General features: G+C 41.6%; 1 protein-coding gene across 3 annotated transcripts; it reads right to left on the bottom strand.

The window, feature by feature from the left end:
* Positions 1–27,447, bottom strand: ABHD5 (abhydrolase domain containing 5, lysophosphatidic acid acyltransferase). 3 transcript variants are annotated; one of them, XM_072153535.1, is made up of 7 exons: positions 27,208–27,447; positions 14,124–14,209; positions 12,039–12,411; positions 9,143–9,297; positions 6,415–6,526; positions 5,457–5,643; positions 1–3,995 (listed from the first exon to the last, which is right to left on the bottom strand). In XM_072153535.1, the coding sequence occupies exons 1-7, from the start codon at positions 27,321–27,323 to the stop codon at positions 3,906–3,908; spliced, it is 1,119 nt and encodes a 372-aa protein (XP_072009636.1). In that variant the 5' UTR covers positions 27,324–27,447; the 3' UTR covers positions 1–3,905. The 3 variants fall into 3 exon arrangements, with proteins under 3 accessions (XP_072009636.1, XP_072009637.1, XP_072009638.1); XM_072153536.1 differs by having other exon boundaries at positions 27,238–27,447; XM_072153537.1 differs by lacking the exon at positions 27,208–27,447 and adding an exon at positions 16,713–16,737.

Genomic DNA, 27,447 nt, shown 5'->3' with positions numbered 1-27,447 from the left:
TAGATTAGGATTCTGCACAAAATTTCCCCACAGTAAAGAAAAAAAAAGTGCAGACAACGAACACAATGCAGTTTTTCAGTTATTGCTTAAAATTTCTTTATGTATTCATACTTGTGGTTTTGATACCAAGTCTTTGCCATGTTTTAGATATCACATTGGCGTTCAGTTGCGCATCTGTTGGTTTTGTCTCCGTTTTTTTTTCTCTGATGCATCATTTTGTTTTATGTGTCCGCAAAAAAACCCTGAAGGTTTAACATTGCTTTGTTAACATCACACCTGGTTTTTCAGCCTCTCCAGTGAAAAAACAAAACAGATGTTCCATCCATTTCCACCCATAGATTTTTATTGCCTTATGTGATCTGCATCAGTTCTTTTCGTGTTCATTGAGAACATTGGATCAGTGAAAAAAAAACTGAAGTGTGAAAAGGCACATTAAAATGAATGGTTCAGTAAGACATCAGCGGGGGAACAAAATCACTGAAGCCAGGAAGAGAAAACCAGTCTGTATGTAAAATGCCAGTGTGAAACCACCCTTAAACTACACAGTGCGGATTTGCAAATACGGTATTATTTACTAGATATTGTGAATATGAATATATTATTATATAAAATAAATGTAAAAAAGATATATACTATATTTATGCAACCTTGAGAGATAGGGGGAGATTTATCAGAAAATTCTGAGAGCAGAACGGTTCTAGTTGCCAATGGCACCAATCAGAGCTCAGCTTTCTCTTTATAAACAGCGGTTTATAAAGTTCTGCTCTCAGAATTTTTAACCTACGGTACTTAGATTTAAAATAAATGTGTTCAAAGGGGGCATGCACCATTCATGGCTGTTACTGGGTGAACTTGCTGCATATAGGCATCCATATGCTATACCCACAACCTCCCTATGCACTTGTAATACTGTTGATAATGGTAGCTCTACTTTTTATTTTTACCTGTTCTTCCTACACTTGGACCAGAAAACACAGAACATTACCAGAATTTTTTAGTATGAACAGTAAAAGCAGGAGGTGTGGTGCACTTTCAACCTATTACTGTATAGAAGGAAATGTCAGAGGATGCCGATTTGCCAACATCTCTGGTGCTGCCCAGTAATATAAAGAATTAAACTTGCATTTGAAGGATATATTAAAGGGATGGTCTTATTGTTATATAGTAAAAAAAAACAAAGAAAATCTGGTTTGCTCACCAAATCACCCTTAGCCTCCAACAGTGGCTCCATGTGGCGGTGCACGCCTTCAGGTCCTCAACCCCAGAAACCAACTGTGCAAAAAATGGGGATGGACGGCACTCTTAGTAAGCCACGCAGCTACTGTGTGACGAAAGCATCTTCCTTTACTCCCTTTATTGCGATTGCGTTTCGTCGCTAGTGCGTCTTACTTATGAGTAAGGTCATGAGTAAGATGCACTAGCGTCAAAACGCGTCGATCATTGAGTTTGTGGTTTCTGTGTTGCACCCCAGCTGAAATTAAATAAAGGATGAAGCTGTCGTAACACAGTACTATTGTGGCTTACTAAGATTGCCGTCCATCCCCATTTTGTTTTTTGCACAGTCTTATTGATATCGGCTATGCAATAAAATTGGGATTGGTGGGTGGGGGAGTGTTGGAAATAGCTCAACGATTTCTGGCACTTAAAATGAACACTAGGGTGCCAATCCATGATTGATCTATCCTGTGGTTGCGGGAGGACAATGAAACTTGGAACAACCCCTTTAAGAGCCCTGGTATGTTGAATTACTATGTTGAATTACTCTAGGAGCACTATTTCACCGATTAACATTTTAAAATTCTGTATTTAACAAACCATAATCATAGAAATAAATCTCCTTTCACATTTGGTTCTATAAGTTTCTATAGAAATCGTAATGTACCCACGGACCCAGTAGTATCTGCAGGGCAACTGTGCCCATACAAAATATGTGTAATATGTTTAAATACAGAGAATCTTCATGTATATGGAAAGATTCAATGTGAGGCAAGCAGTCAAAGTTTTGCCTTTTTCCCACCGTTGCTGCACTACTTTGTTATCCACTCCAATACAAAGTAAATAAGACTATGGGAACATGGAAAGTCTTGTAATTGCAGAATTAATTCTTTATAAAAATTTCTATCATGTTAGACGGCCCCATATTTCCACACAGAATTGCAAAACAGGATAGAGGTAAAAGAAAGGGATGTATTTAGCAATCAAACTGCAAAACCAAGAAACAAAATCCCTTTCAAACTTACTATAAATGCAACACAAAAAAAAAAAAAAAAACAACAAACAAAAAATCAAATACACAAAAAACACTTCTTGTAACACTTCTCATTTCAGTATCTGCTCAAATGGAGTGAAATATTTTTTTCAAACTCGAAGATATACTCTAAAAAGGAAAATCATATTATAGTAATGATGGTACAGATTTCTCTATACAAACGGTCCATGCATAAACAACACATACGCATAACAGTGCTTGAGACCAAAAAAATAAATAAAAATGATGGCAAATTGTATTAGCCCTTACAGATACAAGTAATGCAGAAGTAGGTCCATTAGGTAACCATCTGCAGTGCCAGCAAACAGGGAGACATATTGCCCTATATGCCCATCACCACCTGTTTGGAGATGTAAAGCAATTTTACTTCTTAGGGTAAAGTCAGATCGCCAGGGATTTCCTCTACAGCAGCTGCCCAGATAAATGACCAGTAGTGGGGTGGCACCAAGAACTTTGGTTATTTGTTAGATGTTGGGAGCACAGGTTGCTTACTCTAGCGCCGACAGTTTTCGGGGGTAGTGTAATGGGTGCATTTAAGTTCAATGGAAAAATTCCTTGATCCTATCTGAATGGGACATAAAACACAAAAATGTAAATTGCATTAAATTAAAATAGCAGAGACCCCCAAGATGGGTTCTAAAAGTGGCAAAATGTGGCATCATCACCCACTGCTGGTCAGGTAATGACAGGTCCCCTAACAGTTTTAGCTCAGACAATCAGAGCTTAGCTGTAATTATATAAACAGCTGTTGGGAAATGAGTGCCCAGATCTGATTGGATGCCATGGGCAACTGGAACAGTTCCGTTCTCAGAAACTTCCGATAGATCTCCACTGTCACAGTGAGGAAGATTAATGAGAAGTGCCAGTGAAAAGAAAAAAAAAAGTTCTAGTGGCCCATGGCAACCAATCAGAGCTCAGCTTTCATTTTCCCACACCCATTTATAAAATAAAAGCGAGCTCCGATTGTTTTCCATAGGCAACTAGAACGGATTTAGCTCAGAAACTTCTGATAAATCTCCACTTTTTATAGGCTCTACTAAGCTCGGGAAATGGACTACTTTTGTAATCTTGAAATTGCAGGGATTAACATGTAGCTGGTGTATCATTTTAAAAGGTAGTGTTTCAAGCATCACTCGTTTTATAGTCTTAAAACAGACACATTCGTTGAAACAGGCAAGCATACATCTTACCCAGAAGTTGGCACACATAAAAAGGAGCAATACACATTACAAAAATAAATACGATACAAGAAAATAAACCCAACATGCATACGGAGAAAAGGTCAGACAACCGGGATAAATCCGTAAGTCCTTGGAGTAGTTTTGCTCAGTACGGCTTAATTCCAGTTAAAAAGATATAAATGACTAATATATTGTTCTGGAAATATATACTTATTTGTATCAAGTCATATAAATATAAACACTCTGAATACTTGTAAAAGCTGTACAGAGTCCATCTAAAATCTCTAAAATCAGTTCCTACAAAAAAAGGCACATTTCTGGTTCAAGTGTGCAAAGGTTTGTGAGGTGAAAGCACCGATGAAACGGGGTAAATCATAGCTGTTCTATTATTTGGTTTCTACCCCACAGCAAGCTGTCGATTATTCAGATGGGAGAAGCAGATGGAGATGTCCAGTTTAATCGACAGAATCACAAATTTCTGTTACTTTCTGGTTGAACTCTTCTGGTTGATCAGCAAAGACATAATGGCCGGCACCACGAATTGCCTGGGGGACAAAAAAAAAAAAAAAGTATTAACCAATTAAAATTATAGGCACTAGAAAAAAAAAGTAAAACTGTCCACATATATTTTACAGTTATTGGTCTGTATAATCCCTGTCTTACCCTCCCCCCAAATAGGACAGTCCCATTTTTTTTCTGGTCTTTAATTAAAAGAAGGACCTTCCTCAGCACTCAGGAGTCTACCATCTTTCCAAGCATTCCTGCTATTTCCATGTTATTCGGTATGTGAATAAGGCAGTTGGTGACACCAGAGCCCTGGAATTCCCACTTACTACACTACTTCATCAGATAAGTTTGAGAACCCCCCCCCCCCTCCACTACCACCACCTTCCCGAGGGATATACTGGGTGAAGACAGGACAGGAAGTATTCCAGGTGCTGACGACACATTAAGGGTGCACCGATTGGAAATGTACAGAAATAATAAAAGTATTTTGGAAATGACTGTGCAGTCCTCTAGAACATCCAGCTGACATAACCCATGGTGGAGGTAGTAGACTCCCTATGTTTTTGTGCATATACAATTTCCCCCCAACAGAGATGACGGAAGAGAGATAGATAAAAAATTATTTATTTGGGGCACACAGTCTTCTTAATTGGTTACTTTTCAGAGGGTTTAGAACATTTGTCAGTGAATATGACAAGGATTGCATTGAAACAAATGGTAATTGCATGATCACTGTAACAAGTAAAGAAAACCATCAAAGTCATGGATATATAGGGAACTCACAAGAGTCTGGGTACAGGGTGCAATACCATAGATAAATCAGCAGCTTGGTTTATTAGAATCTACAGGAAAATTTGGCCACAAAGTAACATATAGATAAACTTTATAATATAATATATTCTATTAAATATTCAATTCAACTCAATTAAACATTGACAAGTTGGTTATGTATGGTTTGTATCACACATAAAAATACATGAATATTATTTACTGCCAGGTTGTTTCACATTATTTTGTTACTTTCTAACCATTCTTTGAGGTTACAAGAAATTTAATGTACTGGCTAACAAATTAAAAAATCTAGGAAGTCTTTATAAGGTCCAGCTGGGCCCCCCAAAAATTCAGAATGACCGACTTTACGAAATATGTTGGCCCATTTCTTTGGTCGCAGCGCCTTCTGAAGTACAGACGGTGCCCTACTTAAGAGCACCCGACTTGCAGACAAGCCCTAGTTACAAACAGAGTTCTGGATGTTAGTCATTTACTGTACTTTAGCCCCTGGCTACAATAAACAGCCATAACAGATATTAAAGGTGTCTCCAATTAAGCTTTATTGTTAATCCTGGTTCTTATGACAATCCAACATTTTTAAAATACAATTGTCACAGAGACCAAAAAAAATTTGGCTGGGATTACAATTATAAAATATACAGTTCCGACTTGCATACAAATTCAACCTACAGGGACTTGTGCATAACCCAGGGACTGCCTGTACTTACAATAGTTTCCACATGGGAGTTTGGCCGCAGAGACTGAATGGTACCTCCGGAATTTCCATCAATACAAGACCGTGCTCCATAAATGACTGTGATTGGAATGTCTGGATGCATCTTGTCAATCCGCTGCAACATTGGCCTTCGAGCCCAACCATATGGGACGGTCATGTTTCTAAAAGCTGTCTCGCCACTTGAAAGAAAAAATAAATATTGAAAATATGAAAAAAAAAAAAAACTTGTTTTTGTAGATTCTAAAAAAAAATTATAATATAATATAATAGATACTAGTCATTTTGTTTTACTGAATGCTTTTCAGTACGTGGTCAATTCACTAGAAGGGAAACAAATACAAAATCTACCATCAAAATAATGTCAAAGATTCAGACTATTGTAATCTTCTTATCTTAACTGTTATCCAGGGCTTCCTTCCTTCCTTCTAAAATAAACTCATAATGATAATGAGCCAGAAGGGCTCTGGGGGAGTTACCAGAGTCCCTCCATGCTTCATCTTTACAGGCCATTACACTGTCTCCAACTTCCCCCTTCCCTATGCTTATTGTAATATCTCCGCAGCAGAGGAAGTTTTAGCACACAGTAAGAGGGGAAGTGCTACTTGCACACTGTACCAGTCTGAAGATGCAACAAAGAGGGTCTCTGGTAATACCCCCAGCTGTCTTTCTGGATCATAAGCATTAGTTTAAAAGTAGATTTTAGAAAGAAGGAGGCCATAGATAAACATAAGAAGATGACCAGTCACTGTGCCTGGATATATGAGTGTCCCTGGTTTATTATAATGGATTTTGAAGGTAGATTTTCTTTAGTGAGAAACAGACAGACAATCTGGCAGCCTCATTTTTATCGGTTGTAGCATTTGTATAGTGTATCAAAATGACATAATACAAAAGTGTCTTATGGGAAAGACTAGTTAAAGATAGCATTCAACATGCAGAGAATGACTTACCTTGGAGACTGTGCATTGCAGTGATAAATATATTCTGTTACGGTGTCATCCTCAAACATGGATGCATACTTTTTCTTGAAATCTGGTCTCAGTCTTTGAACAAGACTTAGCCCTGTGAAAATCAAATTAAAATTTAAAAATGTGTGCATTATGGTATATCATTTTCAATGCACTGTATATAAGATTAGAATGCTTGTTAAAATGAAATCCTGGGTCACAGAGTGCATATTTATGGCTTTTTTTCAGATTTAATTGTTGCATGGAATGGGAGAAAAGAAAAATTCAAATAAATCTGTCTTTTTTTGAAAAAAGGACCTATATGCTCTACAGAGATATATTGTGGTAGAGTATTCATTGTTTGGGTGGTGTGTACAGTGGCCTATTTACAATGATTATGCTCCTCACCACTTCTAAGCAACCTTCCTCCTCAAACTGCTACAAACCCCCCCCTAATATACAACCCACCGATTTCATTGATCTGCCAGCTACCCCCCCCCCCACACACACACATAAATATGCATATAAAAAGGTGCTAAAATAGCAAAATGAAGCTATGTGTAATAATCAGAAATGACACCGGGAAAAGAATTGAAAACCATTACTACTTTGCACAAAAACCTTCAATGATGATGAAAGCTTTAAGAAACCTGCCATTGCCCAGGTGTGCTTTTGGCCTATTCTGCAGAAACTCTTCACATTTTGACGATTCCATAGGCTCCCATCAATCCAGAGCTTTAGGACCTATTATAGACTAGTGGATTCATGTCAGGCGTTGGGTTGGGCCATTCTCTGAAACACATTGACAGTTTCCTTGGCTGTGTGTTTGAGAACACATTTTCTATCCAAAATGTTTTGCCTAATTTCCTCTGCATCATTCGAGTAGATGGAAGCAGAGCTTTATCAATGATGCACTCCATACGCTTGTCTGTCCATCTATGATGTTCCCACCTTCAAACCACACTGTTGGTATGGTAATTTTGGGTGGTAGGCAGTGTCTTAGTCTCCAAACATGGTGTAGATTATGACATCCAAAGAGTTCAATTTAGGTCTGCGCTCACCTGACTATATTCTCCCAGTATTCCTTGGCTTGACTAAATGTTGGAGGAAACTATCTTGGACAGTGAGCGTCCACACAAGCCATGGAGGTTGAGTGCATTACTTATTGCTTTCTTTGAAAACAGATGTAACTGCCTATTCCAGGTCTTTCTGTAGCTCCTCACAGATGAGCCTGGGCACTTGGACAACTCTTCTGATAATTCTTCTTACTCCTCTAACGGAAATCTTGGAGAAGGGGGCGCCTGGTCGTGGGCCGTTTATGGTCAAATTATTTATTTCTACTTTTGGATTAAGGTGCTCACTGGGACGTTCAGCAGTTTAGAGTTTCTAAAAACCAATGCCATTAGGATGTTTTGAAACAATATGATTTGCGAAGGAAGACAACTCACTGGGTTTACCAATCCTGAGATGTCTGTTGAACCAGCTGATATTTTTCACCTAGTATCCAGATTGCCATCTAATTACTGATAGTTGCAAAAGGCCTTGGAAAGTCATGACACCTGCTGAAACCTATCTTTTACCAGTTTCAATTTGCATTATTACATAATTTATGGACATATATTGCTTCATTTCTTTGCCAGTGTGGATTGGAAGAGCAGTTACAAACATGAGGTGAGAATATATGTAGTAGGATTTGTTCTCATCGCTTTGCGTTAAACTTTGCACATCTATAGTACGTAACTCACTTCTTTCAACTCCTTTAGAGATAGAAATATGTTCTATGTTAAAAAGAAATGGATAAGTTGAAGCAGTGCAATAATAGCAGAATGACTAAGGGTGCTAAGGGCAAGACAGCAGCAGACTCATTTGCTGGAAGAGGAGAACACTGATAATTTAATTGGGTCAAAGTCTTTTCATAAAACAATGATCACCTCCTGGGCAAAGACATCATTCGTACAGAAATCAGATACGTTACTCCCCAATGCTGAACCTTGTAATCCCAACCATAATTTCCTTGAAAAGATTGGATTGCAATAACAGAACATCACATATATTTCTGAAGAGGTTGGTGATGGAAAATCATGCTGCTACCTAGACAATGGAATATAATAGGGAACATTAAAGATGTCAAACTACTGTTTCTAGGACCCACAGTAAGAAAACAGAAGAAAATCTGGGGGAATGCTAATACCCTTGATTGGAATGACACTAAAAAAAAAAAAAAAATTCAAGGATTCACATTGCAGGATGGGGTAGCCTACAATAAGTCACAACTGGTGACTCAAAAACTAGTCAATAATCTGAGGGAAAAATCATTAGAAACAAGAACTACAGCAACAAATCCTGATGATGGATTCTTACATTTTAGGAGGGAGCAGGAAGTAGAGTTGTTAGAATAGTGTGAAGAGGACTCTGACTATGTAGTTTGCTGGCATACTGTAAAAAGTGAGAGGAACCAGTAATGTTAATTATAAAAGCAGATTAGGAATTTGTATTAAAAGGCTATGGGAACCGGTCATTAGGTAAAAATGTGAAATCCTGATGACAGGTTTGCTTTAAGCTTGGAATTCAATTTATATAACACAACAAAATGCATATAGGTTACATTAATTTCTACATGTTCCTGACTGAATATTCCCCTAGGTGAACAATAAAATACTTGCAGCACCCAGGTTTATTCTTACTATAGCCAATAATGCAAAGTCTTTTACTCTTCTGTGAACTTGCTCACCCAGTGGTCCAGCCAAGCGCAGTCCTGCTAATGGATTAAATGGACTTAATAAGGCACCAACTGCTTTAATCCAAATAGGAATCGGCCTTTCCTCTTCCGCATTGTCGGGTCTTTCAGGGAATCCCCATGGCTCTACCAAAATTACACTTTTTACCCTTAAGTTGAAAAACAAAATTGCAGAAATAAAATGTCAGACCAATGACATAGAAAATTATAATCTCATACACATAAACCTATAGAGAAAACAAAGTCAATAATCCAGGGATTTTCCTACAAAAGTCAGTTTAAAGGACATAAGACATCTGGGCGAAGCTGACCCTATGTAGCATTTTTTTTTTTTTTTTAATAACTGCTGTTCATTTGTCATCATTGAATCTATAGAATTGTTCAATATTCTCTAAAAACATCTTAAGTGAGCTACCTCTAGGTCATGCTTAATTTCCTATATGCATACATAGGAGAAGGAAACCATAAAAATGTATACTGACTTATGGCATATATGACAGAACTGTGACTGCTTGGTGTCAAAAAGTAGACTTCAATCAAAAGGTGTAATAAATGTTAAGTTAGAAAAATCGTTTCTTTAAATGCTCATTGTGGTTTTTTTTCTTCTTCTTCAGTGGAGAATGAAACTTACTGTAGACATTCATCTCCAAGAGCTATTGCTTTTACCAGCGACAGCACCCGGCATATATGGGCAAGTGCCTGGGCCCAAAGCTGCAGGGAGGGCCCATTCCCCTGCAGCCTGGCAGCACCTGGGTGCTTGCGCCATAAAGCGGAGCTCTGTGCGCTGCGGGACGCCATCTTGCTTTTCTGCACTGCGCGGCTACCAGCAAAGACCATGGATGGGGGAATCTATGTGTAATCCATCGGCGGCGGAAGGGGGGCTTAGTCTGCATATAATCCATGGGGGGGGGGAGCTGTATAGAATTATTCCAGGAGGGGTGAGGAGACAGTATATAAATGAATCCATGGGGGAGGGGGTGCATTTAATTGATCCTAGGGGGTGAGGAGGATGTATAATGAATCCATGCCGCTATGAGAGTTAGTAGTAGTGAGGCCTACTGAGGCTCTGTCGCCCGAGGCCCTACTGAAACTTGGAGCCAGCCCTAGCTTTTACTATTAGTTTTTTATCAGTTTTGTGAAATTTAACATACCTAATATTTTTTTTTCCCCAATACAGACACAGTACAGTGTGGGCTGCTTTCAGTCAAGACAAGACTACTGTGTATGACCGCCTGATGGGACTCCCTCATTAAAACCAAAACACACATTTCACAAGATTTCTTTTTTCAGTATTACGATTGTAGATTTTATGTTTATGGCTATGGTGGGGCTGTCATCTTTCTCCAGCTCTAGTAACAGAATTTGGTGAAAAGACTTTACAGTAACCTCATGGATGGCCATAGGTAGCAGCAGACTGAAGACGACTCACTGAGGTTTACGAGATTTCTATGAATTATCTGCGCAAATTGCAGATTTAAAAATGTTATATCATTTATTGTCAGTATTGGAAGTAATGATGGCATTTTTATAGAGATGTTCTACATAAGTTTTACAAGTGGTGACCCACAAAATCTAGTCAATAATAGAAGGAAAAAAAAATAAATAATCAGAAACAAGAACTACAGCATCAATTCCTCTACAAATCTTAAAGTGAACCGGTCATCAGGGTTTCACATTTTCAGGACGGAGCAGGATTTAATTAGTGCTTTTTTTAAAAAATTTTTATGGATTGTAGATTTTAGGTTTTTGGCCATGATTATGAGGGTCATCATTTTTCCCAGGCTCTAGTAACAGAACTGGGGAAATGCTGTATAGTAGCGTCATTGCCATAGGCTGTAACAGATTGGAGCCGATTCACTGAGGTCTATGAGATTTCTAGGAATTATCTGCACAGATAGCAAATTTAAAACTGTCATATAATTTATTGTCAGTATTGAATGTAATGATAGCATTTTCTATAGAGATGTTAGCTTTTATAGCAATGCTACACTGTATATAACATATATACACATACATAGATAATACCGTATATACTCGAGTTTAAGGCGAGACCCCTAATATTGACCAAAAAAAAAAACCCTGAAAAAACCTATTGACTTGAGTAGAAGCTGATTGGTCACAGCCTGCCGAGCTCCCATTCTAATTCCTGTAGGGAAAAAACAAAACAAAAAACAAATACTGTACTCACCCTCCGATGCCCCCCGGCAGGTCCTCTTCTATACGGCTCTGTGTCCCCGCGCAGCCCATTGCAGGGATCGAGATGTCAGCCGCTCGCTGACATCATAGTGTGTGTCGAGCGACTGACTTCACGATCCCTGCAATGGGACATGGAGCCGATGCCAGAGCATCGTGGTATAGAAGAGAACCTGCAGGGAGGTGGGGGGGCTTCGGATGGGGATCACAGTGTTGGTTTTTCTCATGACTCAAGTATAAGCCGAGGTCCTGAGAAACTCAGCTTATACTCGAGTATATACATCAAATATTTCCTAGAAAACATGTTTAATTTAAAAACTTGGTTAAACAATAGGTCATTTTCTGGTGATGACATCCCTTTAAGAGGTTTGTACATTTGTGAACATAGTGGACAATTTAAAAAAAAAAAAAAAAAAAAAAAAAAGGTATGGGACTCTGACTTTGGTTACTATGTAAGCGAATGTATTCCAAAATGGGCTACAACGGGCACAGTTCCACATAAATATTAAGCCATATTGAGTCATATTAAATTCCAAAACAACCTGCTAGAGTCTCACTTTATAGGTTATTTTTGCCGTGCTGTCACACTTATGACTATATAATGCTGCTGTACACACATGAACTAAAAGCTAATTATTTAAGTAAACCTGTTAATGTGTTAAAAAATATATATATATATATCATCAAAATAACTTACCTTGATGGGTATTTCAAAGCGTAGGCAGAAGCTAGAAACGCCCCCAGATTATGTCCTAGTAAAATCATATGATCCAGACCCAAGGCCATTCTCCACTCCTCTAGGGACTGCACAAACTGCATCTCCGCCTTCTCTGCATCACCCTCAAAGTGGGGCCTGCTGCTGCGTCCAAAGCCCAGGATATCAAAGGCGAACACAGTTCTATTTTGAAATAGTGTTTCAAAGTTGAGAGCCCACAGTCCAACGCCTCCTCCAAAGCCATGCAACAAAACTAAGGGAGTCTTCGGAGAAAGTGGCTGAACAAATGACAGGGTCCAGATCTTGTTTCCACCAGATATCAGTACATAGTCTTTGGTATAGGAGCTTGTAATACCTAGACACAGAAAAGACAGAATACCTGTGTGAGATGTAGATGTAAGAATTTGTGCCAAATCAAGATTTACTTTTAACCAGTAGCGGTAGAAGCTTTACCATGCAGCCATTATATTCCCATGCAATTCCATCTGTGGTCTTCTACAAGTACATCCAAAACAAAATATTCTGGAAGATTCCCATTTTTAGAAGGTGCTGTGACACCCAAGACCAGGTGAACCATTCAACAGAAATTGCCTAATAAATCAATACCAGTGTGTCGACAAGCAGCTGAACACCTTCTAGATCAGGTTTCTTTCATGGCCCAGCACGATGGCAACATGCAGAAAGTCAATTCTGAAGTGAGACGAAAACGGGTTGTTAAAAGTCAAAGGGGCGGAGAGTTTAACACTGAAGTCAAGCTTTTGATGTAATAGATGGTCCTGCAACCAGAGAAATCTCTAAAGTCAGATCTCCTGAAGTCCAATGCCTGATGTCAACCACAGGAGAGGAGGCATTTAGGAGGTAGAGAGAACTTGACGTCAGTGTTAAACGCTCTGCCCTCTTGACTTTATCCAACCATTTTACGTCACACTTCAAAGTTGAATTCCTGGATGATGACACCATGCCATGAAAGAAACATGATATAGAAGCTGTCTAGCTGCCTGACAACATTCTGGTAATAGTTTATTAGGACAAATTCTGTAGACAAGTTCCCTTTAAGTGAATGATCAAATTACAGTAGATTTCACTTTGTAATACAAACAAAAGATGATAAACCACAGCGTTCAGATCATCAGAAAGCATAACTATACAACTCAGCTGACACCTAGTGCTTTACGCAGAAGAAACCCGGTGGGGAGAAATGTATAGTTTTGGCCTAGTCTGCTACATTATGATTTTCATACTATGTACTATTTAGAGAAATGATGGTTGTGAGTGGGATGGGGGGGTTGAAAAGTTTTAAAAACAAAAAAACTGTGTTCAGACAACATCATTCTTAAAAAGTAGAGGCAACAGGTGACAGTAAACTCATCATAACATTATCTGTCACAAATGTCTATATGATCAGGCAGACCTTTTGATCTAGATTCTAATCAGACCCAGTGCTCTCATCCAATCTGATTCATATTTTTTACTTGTTATATGGTTTACCGTATATAATCGAGTATAAGCCAACCCGAGGCCCCTAATTTTACCACCAAAATTGGGAAAACCCATTGACTCGAGCATAAGCCGAGGAAGAGAAATACATTTGTTACAGCCTGTCAGTCAGTAGTAGTATACAGCCAGCCAGGCCCCAGTGGTATACAGCCAGCCAGGACCCAGTACATTAAAAAAATAAACTTACATACTCACCTCCCTGTGGTCCCCGATGCTCCAGTCCCTGCAGCTTCTCTTCTTTCTTCTCTTTGCTGTAACAGTCGGCAGAGGTGCGTCCATGTGCACTGCCGGCTACAGCCGAGAGAAGAAAGAAGAGGAGCCGCCCTAAGCATCAGGGGAACCGGAAGGTGAGTATGTACGTTTTTTTTAAACTCGTGTACAAGCCGAGGTGGGGTTTTTCAGCACATTTTTGTAGCCCAACTCAAACCACAAGAGCCTATATAATACAATCACAGCTGGAAAAGGTTAGAGCTTATTTTCACCATGTAACGCATTACAATGTATTTGAAACAAGCCTAAATGAAGAAACAAAGAACAAAAAACTCATGCCGCATAAACATTTTTACCTACATTTCAACATTTTCTCTTCAGCCTCCTTGAGATGAGACATAGATGTGGGGCACCAGGCCGGGAGCCAGTTGGAAAGCCATCCTGATCTACAACACAGAAAAATGAAATGCAGGAGGTTATATTTACTAAATATGCTTTACTGATTCATTTTCAACACTTTGTGTATGTAATAAAAACTTCAATGTTTTTAAAGGAAACCTACCACTTGAAGTGGCAGGTTTCCGATGGCAATACCGAGCACCAGCTCAGGGTGAGCTGGTGCCGGAGCTTATTTTAGTTAGTGTTTTAAACCGCGGTATCGCGGTTTAAAACACTTTTTAAACTCTATAGCCGGTGCAGGCAGGTACGCGCTCGGCGCTTACCGTGCACGGGGCTACATAGGAAGTGAATGAGAGCCGCGTGCACGGTAAGCGCCGAGCGCGTACCTGCCTGCGCCGGCTATAACGTTTAAAAAGTGTTTTAAACCGCGACACCGCGGTTTAAAACACTAACTAAAATAAGCTCCGGCACCAGCTCACCCTGAGCTGGTGCCCGGTATTTCCATCGGAAACCTGCCACTACAAGTGGTAGGTTTCCTTTAAAGGCTATGAGTTACATTTAAAATTTACATATCTAGTTTTGTGAGAAAAACAAATGCAGACTGCAGATAACACTGCATTTTCTTGCTTTAATAGGGGCACTGCCATACCCCTGTACTCTATTAAGACTACTACATCAAGGAAGAGAATGGCAGAGAATAGATACTTCCCAAAAGGAAGTTTGCTACTGCAAATCCAAGGTAAAGTAATGAAATAACACATGAGCATGTGCACACCACCTGTTCATCTCGGTTCAAGGCATCCTATAGTAATACTCCATACAAATAAAAGGTCACAGCCTACTGCACTCGCTCAGCTAGCTTCAGAAGTAAAATCGAAAGACCAATGCATTTTCACAACCCCAATAACAAGTGTTTTTCAGTTCTGTGTATGCAGACACCTTGCATGCAGACAAAAACTAACCCAATCACCCCAAGCCAATGGCGTCGCATAAATTGGTATTGCCTTCAAAACTGTGCAACAATTGCCCTTGTATGGGCATCTTCCATTGTTACAATCAAAAGAATTCATACTACAGGCTGGTAGTCTTTGTAAATTAAGATTATAATTATATTTACCAAATGCCAGAGAGACTACTATGCCTATAAACGATATGGGACAGTGATGATGTCACATCTTTGGAAGATTCTGGTTTATTGGCAACATCGGCGTTAGAGACCCACCTATGGATGTATGTGAAGGCACACCTGATACACACTTCTTTGTGTAACATCATGGGAAAGTCTAAAGAAATCAGCAAAAGATATCAGGAAGGGAATTGTGGACTTCCACAACTCTAGTTCATCCAATTTCCAGATACATGAAGGTGCCTCGCTCATCTGTACGAGCAATTATATGCAAGAAAGCATGTACGCAGAAACAAAGACCCTTACATGCCGAGGTTTGCCCCCTCTGTCAGGTTCTGCTCTATTAGCTTCTTAGGGTAGTCAAACGCTACACTAGCACAATGGGGACGTGCCTTATTTGCTTTTGCAGTGAAATGCATGCAATCGGTAAACAATCACATTAATTTAACTGGAAATGCTAATGAGATTGGGCCGAGGCAGGGCCCTGTAGTTCAAAACACAGTGCTAGTACTACACAGCGTGACCGCACCCTTGAAATGGAGCCCATCAGTGTAGTCGGAAGCCTCTCAGGCACGTGATCATATTTAAAACCTTTATTTCTTAAAAACAAGGGCATAAGAAGCTACAAGAGAAGATCTTGCTAGAGGAGGCACACACCAGTATGGCAGTGTGCTTGGTTTACAATCCTTCATTCTGGTCATAGATTTTCTTTAATTTTTGGAGACATGTCCTGTGGTCTGGCGAAACTACTATTGAAGGGTTTGGTCATATAGACCATTGTTACTTTTGGAGGAAAAAGGGCAAAGTTCAAATGAGTCTTCCAAATGGACAATGACCCAAAACATACTACTACGGTTCACATTACGGTGTGGTTACACTGGAGATGCAGCTTTGATCTTGCCATAAGTCTGAACAGTGGTCTATGATCTAAGATTCAATTTATTCTATTCTTATGTTCAGGAGTGATGGCCTGCACAGGACACCCGTGAAAAATACAGATCTGTATCTCCGTGCGCATTACCAGGACACACGATACAAAAGCACATAAATCTATTTTGGGGCTGTGAAATCATAGAATACATCAGTGTATTTACTTGTACTGTCTGTGTATGAGAGGAAAATATATGAGACCTTTGACCATTACATTTAAATTGCATGTCTTGTTATCGTCCATGCAGGGTGTGCAGAGTCTTCCTCAACAAGCAACTTCATAAAGGTTTATTTTTACATGATAAACTATGGCTTAAATATAACTGCACAAAAGGTCAATGAGTGGATCTGAACTTTGCATACACCGGTATCTGATCATGGAACTTGTGTGACACCAAGTAAGTGATCTAAGCGTGACATATGTGCTGAAAAAGTCCCACTCGGCTTGTAGTCATGAATTAAAAAAGTAAGAAAAAAAAAAAAAAAGTATTTACCTCTGGCGCACCCGGCTTGTTCTCGCGGCTTTCTGAGTGCGGGCAGAGGCACGTCTAACCACTGCTTGCACACACACATTATGACACAGCAGCGTTGCAGTTGTGTGACATCATAGGTTTTTTATTAATGAGGGGCGGCTGCTGCGGGACATTCTATTAATGAGGACCTGTCACCCCATTAATCTATCTATCTAGGTGCTGCTTACTAAAGTACGCAGCTCCCTAGACCTACCCCAGGTGAAGCAGTGTTTAATTGCTACAGAACCGATAAAGCTAGCAAACACTGCACTATGTAGCCCTCAGAACGGCGGACCAATCTTACAGCGGTCCGACATATTCATAAGGGGGCGGTCCGAGTTGCTCCCCTCTTCGCTGCTCCTCCTCCAGACCTCCCATACCACAGGCCAGCGGTGATTGCCAGGGTTCATGCAGCAGTCAACGTCTGCTCAGACTGCCTTCTCATGAATATGCCGGACCGCTTTAAGCTTGGTTCGGCGTTCTGAGGGCTACATAGTGCAGTGTGCAATTTAACACTGCTACACCTGGGGTAGGGCTAGGGAGCTGCTTACTTTAGTAGGCAGCACCTAGATAGATTATTCGGGCAACATGACCTCTTTAAATTGTAGCAGCTGCATTTCCCACCCTAGGCTTAGAATTAAAAACAATGCAAAACACCGGGTTCTAGATGCCAATCGCTTGTGTTTTCATGGAAACAAATACGTGGTCGAGCCAAGGACCGCCCCCTAGTGCTGCGTTTGACCGCACCCTAAGAACAGTTCCACTTATGTGCATTTCTTTATGCACTAAGTGCAACACATCTACCTACTGATGGTAGATGTCCTTTAAATTCAAAATTTAGATGCATTGTAGAGGTTTAGTCAAGGTCCTCCGCAAAAGAAATGAACAGCACAATTATCTTGGACAAATTAAAGTTTCAGCTTGTATAATGAAAAGTTGTACAATTTTCCAATATTTTTATTTACTGTATATACCCGATTTTAAGCCCCCCGAGACCCCTAATTTTACCACCAAAAACTGGGAAAACCTATTGACTCGAGTATAAGCCGATCACAGACGGTAGTACACAGCCAGCCCAGCCTGCCCCCTGTAGTACACAGCCAGCCAAGCATTGAAGAAAAAAAAAAAAAAGCGTAAGCGTGTATACTCACCCTCCGGCGGCCCCTATGCGAAGCTGCTCCCCCGATGTCAGTGCGGCTCCTCCTCTGGCTTCCGCACCTGTCTTCTTTCTTCTATAACAGCCTGCAGGGCACGGCCAAGTTCTTCCCGGGTGGCAGGCGCATAGTATGACGTGGCCGATGCTGACATCATACAATGCGCTGGCCGTGAAGAAACATGGCCGCCCCCTGCAGGATGTTACTGAAGACAGAAGAAGATGGAAGACAGAAGAGGACCCGCACTGACATCGGGGGCGCAGCACTGCGCATTAGGGCCGGTGGAGGGCGAGTATATAATTTTTTTTTTTAAGTGCTGGGCTAGCTGTATCGACTCGTGTATAAGCCGAGTTGAGGATTTTCAGCACATTATTTTGTGCTGAAAAACTTGGCTTATACACGAGTATATACGGTAATCAAGATCTCTGCTTGCTGTCATTAGACAGCATACAAAGCTTCTATGTTTGCTTCCAGTGGATAGAAACCAGGTACACAGCTCATTATATCACACAGCTCTGATTTCTGGAAAGATTTCTATCCTCTGAAAGCAAACATAGAAGCTTTCTATTGAATGACAGCAATCAGTGATCTAGAACACTTGATATATAAAGTATATTGGAAACTTGTATAACTTTTCATCATATAAACAATAACATATTTGCTGAAATGGAGAAATCCCTTTAAGTTATGTTTCCATATGATAAAGAATTAGGAAACAATTAAACCACATTTAATTAGAGAGGCAAACATTTTTAAAGGCTTGGACAGAAGCTTTTAAATAAACAAGCCACTTAAAAAAGAAGAAGTGGAAAGTCGATATCCATAGTTTGTGACCCTTGGGAAATAAAGGAACCTTTGCTTTATATTAATAAGTAAATACTCAGCAGCCTTTTCCATATTTGTTCACATGTACACATGAATGTTGGCAAGTTGAGCAGATTTCGTCACTCGGCAGTCCGATTAGAAGCAAGGACAGTTTGTACAAGGTTGTATTCCCAGAGATTCTTTCGAAGAACTTCTGGCAGTCAGGCACTTCCAAGAACTGCACACATGCTCTAACAATGTGGATTTATTTGTAGGACTTGCAAAATCTAAAACCCATGTTCCAGTTTTAACCTCTCGAAAAAGATGGGGGGGGGGGGGGGGGACAGAACAAAACAAAAATCTGTTAAAGAGAATAATTTCTAGTGAAAATAATCTGCACTAAATATCCAACTTATTATAATTAATGTTTTTACAACAGAATTCTGTTATTTGCTCCAGAGTTATGAATCTTGAGCAGTATAAGACTTGTCTAACTCTTCACCTTACAACACTTGACAAATCTGCCCCATTGGGGCACATTTACTAAGGGTCCGAATCGCAGTTTTTCCGACGGGTTTCCTGAATTTTTCCACTATGCGCCAAATTGCCCTGGGATTTTGGCGCACGCAATAGGATTGTGGCGCGTTGGTGCCCGCTTTCACGCGACAGAAATTGGGGGGCGTGGAGGGTTATGGAGTGGGTGGGGCGGTCCAGGGAAGAGGCAGTGCTCAAAGCGCTCCGCCGTTCCTATTGTACATTACGGCAGCGTCCAATAAAGCTAGCAGTGTAACACTGCTGCAACCGAGATAGCGCTAGGAGCTGCTTACTTTAAAGAAAAAAAAAAAGTTTGTTTTTTTTCTAATTAATAATCCCTACACTAGTTATGGAACCTAAATAACACTGTCAGATGTGCGTTCTTTTTTATAGCGGTTATCCGGGTTTCCAAATTTACTTATGGCCGTGTTGGGGTGGGCTATTTAAAAATAATAAACATGTATACTTACCTCCTCCGGCACTGCTGATGTCCCGCGCCGTGTAAGCGCTGGGAGATGGTGTCGGATGGGAGCTTCCTGTCGGCGCACAAATTAGACGGACCGTGACGCGGGGCATCAGCGGTGCCGGAGGAGGGAAGTACAAGTTTATTATTTTTTAAATGGCCCTCCCCAGCCTGGCCATAAGTAAATTTGTATACCCAGATAATCCCTTTAAAATATATAAAAAAAATTATTTTAAAAAAACTACATTTCATCAAGAAAAAAAAAAAAAAAAAAAATGTAATGTATCTACACCCTTGGGGGACCGATCCCATGTGCAATATACTATTGTTTTACAGTTTGGTATTGCAGCAGTATTGTCCAAAATAAATGTCAAATGACAGCCAAAGGAGCCTCTGTGATGCGCCTGGCTGCTGCGGCAACCGATCAGCGACCCAAAAGTTGCCCCATCTACGTGTCCCACCTGCCTCGGCCTCCTAAAAAGTATTTACAAAAGGTAACAATCTGCTCTCTTATTTACAGATCATTTAGGAAGCGGTCATTATGGTGTATACAAACAGCAGCCTAACAAATGTGATTGTATGGATGGAGAGAAGTCAGACGCATACAATGTGACAAGGGGAGATATGCAGTAGCTTATCTTTAGTCATACAGCAATGAAAGTCCCATGATACAGCTTTAACATGTGTTTGCACTTTCCCCCTTCATTTCTCTTTCACAGTAAATTTACAAGGTTTGAACGTAGAAATGCATGTATTTAGGTCAAAGGTTTCACTTCAGTTCAGAAAATCTTCAACAAATCTGCTGCTATTTATGGAATTCCTCCACCTTACTTAAGCAAAACTCAACACGGTGGGGAAAAAGAAATGTAAGCATATCAATACATGGTCCCAGGGGTGGGCGATATTGGGCAAAATTAAAAACAAGGTATCTTTTTTAACACACACCTTTGGTCCAGTATTTGCAGCCATGCGCCTGGCTGGAAGATCCGGAGTCAAGGGACCTGCTACAGTCCAGGGACCTGCTACAGTCCAATGAATGGCCTCCATGGAAAATAGGACATCACGTTCTCTGACCATGGAAGGTCACTTATTTTATTGTCCGCAGGAGGGCACCCAAAGCCCGAAGTGTATCCTGGAGACCCCATTAATGGCCAAGACTGATTATCAGCAACATTTAAATGACAGCAAGAATCTAATATTAATTGTACTGCGTCCTGTGAAAAAGTTATTTAAAGCGAACCTGTGTCCAGAAATGTCATCTTTGGCAGTCCTTAGAATTCTTGTCAGCATTTCGAATACTGTCATACTTAATAAAACTTTATTTCACATTACCTGGCTCCCTACCAGTAGTGTGTGGTTAGCCCTAAAGATTAGCCCTGTGTCTCAGTCTTCTCATGCGTTCTTCCTCTCCTCCTCACTCATCCAGATCCTTCCCCAATTTTTGTCATGTGACTTGAGCAGGCAGCAGAGGGAACGGGAGAACGCATGAGCAAACACAGGCTGCTGTAGCCCCCCCCCCCCCCACACCGGGAACTCAACACACTCTGGCAAAAACTTTTATGAAGTTTTGGCAGCATTCATAATGCATGTCAATATAAATAGAGCATAGGCTATTGGAACCTGTTACCAGCTACAAATGACATTTCTGTTGACAGGTTTGTTTTAAGTTAAGATTGCTTAAAGAGAACCCGTCATGCAAAATAACCCCCCTAAACTAAATATATTTTCATAAACTGCCATTAGAGAGCATTGCCTCTATCCCTTCATTGTCCCTCTACATGCCTGTAAACCTAAGCAATGAGGTCCTAAAGCTGTATGCAAATGACCTGGGAAATGTCCAATGAAGCATTAGCATATTCAAGCTGTCCACTCTATTCATGAGTGGGAGGCACAGCTACACCCCCAGTGCATGACTGGCAGCCTGTATAATGATGTGAGGCTGTATAATGATGTGCTTCCTGGTGCTGGTGGCCACACCCCCTGCAGCCCTATACAGCAGCTCCAGGCAGCCATGTTACAGCAGAACATGTCAGATTCATGTGTAGCTGATGTCTGTGTCTCTCACCTGTATATTAGGAGGATGCAGCATGTCAGCAGATGCAGCACACACACTAGCAATGCTTTACTATACATTACCCACAGACATGAGCAGGGGGAGGAGAGGGGAGGGGTAACAGGAATGACATCACTGCCTCTGACCATGTGACCAGCCTCATTTACATGATAAAGAATATATGATTTTACAATGAATAATGTATGAAATAACTAGATAAAGGCTGGGATGGGATCCTTGTGAGCTGCTCCAACAGGTAGTAGTGACAGGACTAGTGACAGAGACCTGATGACAGGTGTCCTTTAAAAGGAGAATTGTAGAAAGAAGAAAAACAAGTCTACTTTACCCCAGAAATAATGTCACATCTATGATTTGTGTCTGGTATTTTAACTTCAGTGACGCAGAACAACAATATCAAGCATATCCTATGACTGATGTAGGGCTAGTAGAACCCAGTTAATTGTAACAATGTATTCCTAGCTGCATAATAATGAAAATTTGAATATAAAACAATGGAAGATTTTTTGGTACTAGGAAACACCTTGTCAACCGTGCATGGGATGGCAAGCTGTATGTAAACTATAAGAACTTCCTCCTGGCCTTACATAGGTGCTATTACTTAAAGGGGTTGTCCGAGTTAAAAAAAAAAAAAATAAAAAAAATAAATATATATATATATATATATATATATATATATATATATTTATTTTTTTTATATTATATAATATTATATATTATATATATATAGTCGGGAGCAGGCTGCCTAAAATAATAAAGATGTACTTACCTCCGGTGCCCTCCCGTACCCAGCGCTGCTGACGCTCCATTCCGGGCGCCATGTAAACAAACATGGCCGCCGGAGCAGCGCTGGACTCAGCTTCCGGCCGGCCGTGGCCGGGTACGCCTATCCGTCCCTATACACAGCATTGTGTATGGGGGCCGGAAGGTTGTCGGGTCCGGCCGGAACTGAGTCCAGCGCTGCTCCGGCGGCCATGTTTGTTTACATGGCGTCCGGACCGGAGCGACAGCAGCGCTGGATACGGGAGGGCACCGGGAGGTAAGTACAGCTTTATTGTTTTAGTCAGCCTGCTCCCGGCCACACATATTTTTTTTTTGAAAACTCGGACAACCCTTTTAAGCATTAATGGACATTACTCATGGTTTAGTGCCAAGCCTACCTAGGACCACTACTACACCTTTACTCTCAGCCTTAGTTTCGACAACAAAAAGGTTTTCTATCCTTTTATGTCTACTCCTGGCGTTCACCCAAAATACATGAAGAAGCTTTCCCATCAACCAGAATATGCCATGATTGTATCGGAATGTGTCATTTTAGACATATACGAAAAACTACCTAACACAATAAAAACCCTACTTAACCTTGCGAGCAAAACGACTTTTAAAGCTAGAAAACCACTAGAAGAACATATTGGACACAACACGCTAGGATTATATGGGAGCAATGTCTCCGCTATTCTGCAAACCCTGCAGTTACATAAACAAGTGACTAAACACAATAGGGACTTTGTTATAGCCTCACACATTCCAGTACTGCTACTATTGTGCCAAGTCGTGACCCAAGCCGTGAGTCTAGAAGGCTTACTCAGCATATAGCAGGTACAGCTACACTGCCAGGTGTACAATGACAGCAACCACAATTACAGAACGGATAAAGTTACACAACATTAGTGCATCACTATAGCGGATCACACTGGCCTGCGTCCTGCTTTCCACATACTGTGTATTTATTTCTAAAGGCTTATGCATATTTCTGGTTGAGGCCCAAAAATGTATCCGATTTATCATGGACCTATGGTCCGTGAAAAAAAACAAAGACTCTCACTAAACCTAAGGAAATGGGTGCACGTGCCAGCTGTGTTCTCCTGTGTCCATTAGACACAGAGGTATCAGTCACCACAAGAATGCACTGAGTAACCTGATGATTACATATTATGTATAGAATAGCCTAGCAATCATATTAGTCAAGAAAATCACTAGCGGAGTCTTTTGTTAATCACCTTATGCTGAGATTTTTAATGTTTTTGAAATCATTCAACCAGTTTTTCTTCCTCTTTCATATAAAAATTGCAATCTTAAAAGGGACGTCTACCACCAGGAAAAAAACAAGCACTGACATACTGGTGTGTCCCCTCTGGCAGGAAATGTTCTTCTTTTAGCTTCTTATGCCCTGGTTTTTAATACAGAGGTAGGGTTTGCTGCATATTGCTTATACCGGCTACACACAAAAAAAAAAAAAAAAAAAAAAGTGATGGATTTTTGAAGGTGGAGAGCGAAGAAATGAGTGGAAAAAAAAAAAAACCCTGCGTCCTTAAAAAAGGGGGATTTACCATTGTTTACTATACATACAAAAAGGTGAATCCCAGGACCTAGTGTAACCCTAGCCTTTACAACCATGGGATAATTCATGTCCAATATGTGGGGGTCTTAAAAGGGGTATTCCCACAAAGACAAGTTTCTTAAATCTATGCAGGATAACAAAATAACACACTCTCTAATTCACTATTAACAAAAATGCAGCATTTCACAGATATAAGTCCAACCTGTCTCAGTCCTGCCGTACACTATTTCAGTTGTCCCTAGAGACGACCCTGTAACTTCTGACTGGGGTTGGGGAAGGGGTTTTCTTTCATGGGAAAACCCCTTTAAAAGGTAGGTCCACATCTATCACTAGAAGTTTTGGCCCTTTTCTGAGAAGAGACATGAAAGTGTTTGAGTGCAGTGCTGTCCATTTTATTCTACTGATGTCTAGAGTCGGATACCAGACAGACAGGTCCAAAAACCAGAACCTGCATCATTCTGCTGCTCTGAAGCGCTTATGATGCTCTATTGGTCACCATGTGGTGTGTTCAGGAGCTTAGCAGAGAATATAGGGCACTAAGCTCTATGAGCAGAGCCTAGAGAACCCCAATGGCTCCTGCAGTCCACAAGACTGTTCCTAGTTACATAACAGCACAGCTGTTTCTATTATACACTATATAAGGTTAAACACTCACAGAATAAATACAGAGAATTTTAAAAAATGATATGATACAAAGATTATGGAGTTTAGATCGGCTGAGTCAATGTTAGTCAAAGGTGTCGCTTCACTTTAACAGGGTTATGGACCAGACATACGGTAATATTCATTGTAAACCAAACATTAAACAGTGTTCAGAAAATAGACAGCAAAGTATTAAATGGACTACTACTAGTAGTAACGCCCCACTTCTATCATAGCGATGCCCTTCTATGGGATATACTATATACACACACACCTCAAACTGATATTTGCATATTTCCCAGAATCCCCTGGTGTAGCAGCAATGGCTAGAAGCCTCCACATGCCTACAAGGCGGCCTTAATGGACAAACTCTCCATAAGCAGAATCCTTACTATGTGATCCTAGTCAGTAGCCTCTCACACAGACAAACCAGTTCCCTACACTGTACTGAAGAGACACAACCAGGTCCACAGATAGAATAGATTTACTGGTTAGGCTTAATCCCACATCATGTCATTAGTCTTCTTCATGACATAAGGCAACAACATGTCATAAGTCACAGCTCTTCGAGGTAGCAAGAAAAAGGCTTTATTTTCCTTTTCCCACCTTGGAAAACATATTTTCAAATTTTCCATTAAAAAAATTATACGGAAAGTGTCCCCACCATTGGGTCCTCCAGTGATATCAATTTATTCAAAAACATAAGAGAACCCCCCCCCATGAAGGGTCATCTGAACATGAAGCACATTGAACCCAGATGGGTTTTCCTGGTGCAGCTTACAGACTTTGTGCACTACCTGTACCTAGTGCTAAGCAGATAAGAACCAAAAGCTTCCCAATGACAATGTCATCAAGGTCCCCGACACTGAGTAGAAGACAGTTGAGGGTCCCTAGGGAGGATGATAAAGGGCAAGCAATCCCATACATTTTACCCTTGTGAAACATTACAATTCTATTTGTTTTAATGAAGAAACCAAGAATCTGCAATTCAAGTGATCCAAAAACACCCCCTCAGAAATCCCCCTGAGACTGTGTGTCTGGGGCCAGGTCATCCTAGGTCATACAGTCACACATGGCAGACTTGCCGCAGATATTTTTACTTCTCTCAAGTGGACAGTTTCTCATTGAAGAGACACTTATACTTCAGTCAGTGCTCCCAGGGGGAATGATCAGTCCGCAATGTGCAAAGGTAAAACTTCTGTTATCAGCCCAGCATCATATTCTGCTGTGAGAACAACACAAGCGATAGGAAAATATCAGACCTTATAAGGTGTCAGAGGCATAGAAACCCCACAATGTGAGTTTTGTATTATCTGCTCAAGCTCTGGTGTGCTAGACTGTTCATGCTATGGAGCCCAAGGGATACAGGACCTACCTCTAGTCCTCCAGGGTCACTATTCTCCATGGCACAGGGGATACAGGACCTGCCTCCTCCACCACCAGAGTCCTGGGCACAGGGGATACAGGACCTGCCTCCTCCTCCTCCTCCTCCACCACCAGAGTCCTGGGCACAGGGGATACAGGACCTGCCTCCTCCTCCTCCACCAGTGTCCTGGCACAGGGGATACAGGACCTGCCTCCTCCTCCACCACCAGACCCCTGGGCACAGGGGATACAGGACCTGCCCCCTACACCACCAGTGTCCTGGGCACAGGGGATACAGGACCTGCCTCCTCCTCCTCCACCAGACCCCTGGGCACAGGGGATACAGGACCTGCCCCCTACACCACCAGTGTCCTGGGCACAGGGGATACAGGACCTGCCTCCTCCTCCTCCACCAGACTCCTGGGCACAGGGGATACAGGACCTGCCTCCTCCACCACCACCAGACTCCTGGGCACAGGGGATACAGGACCTGCCTCCTCCACCACCACCAGTGTCCTGGGCACAGGGGATACAGGACCTGCCCCCTACACCACCAGTGTCCTGGGCACAGGGGATACAGGACCTGCCTCCTCCTCCTCCACCAGACTCCTGGGCACAGGGGATACAGGACCTGCCTCCTCCACCACCACCAGACCCCTGGGCACAGGGGGTACAGGACCTGCCTCCTCCACCACCCCCAGACTCCAGGGCACAGGGGATACAGGACCTGCCCCCTCCTCCTCCACCAGACCCCTGGGCACAGGGGGTACAGGACCTGCCTCCTGCCTTCCAGGGTCACTATTCTCCATGACACTGGGTGTACAGAACCTTCCTCTCGGCGGAGGACACATAAATGAATGGGCACATTCCACCACATGATAAAACACCTATTACACTGCCCTGACACACGGCATGCTGGGACTTGTAGTCCACTGACAATTGCAGCATTGCAGGGTCAGGGGTCACCAGTGTAAATGTCAGGACCTGCCGTCTCCACCCCACATGACCGGTGGCGGCAGAGGTCACACACAGACACCGGCTATTCCGCTATACAAGTGTTACCCGGGGAGCCCCTGCAGGCAGGCGGACGGGTGGGCACTCACTCTCGGTCTAGTTGCCTCGCTGGTACGTACACAAGAGACCAGGCGGCCGCCCGCAGGCAGCTGATCAGCCCTCTGTCCGCCGAGGAGGCCACCGACATTTCGGCGTCTTCCGCCATGACAGGATTTCTCCGTCCGTTCGTCTCTGGGCTCGGCGCTCTGGGATCCCCGCTGTGCCCGGCTCAGCTGCGATTTGTTGTGAGAACGTCGGATTCGCCCCCTTCTGCGTCACCTCTCTCACAC

The sequence above is a fragment of the Engystomops pustulosus genome, chromosome 5 (genome assembly GCF_040894005.1).
Source record: "Engystomops pustulosus chromosome 5, aEngPut4.maternal, whole genome shotgun sequence".
Classification (NCBI taxonomy): Eukaryota; Metazoa; Chordata; class Amphibia; order Anura; family Leptodactylidae; genus Engystomops; species Engystomops pustulosus.
Note: the sequence above shows the minus strand (reverse complement) of the source record. Positions and strands in the feature narration are given on the sequence as shown.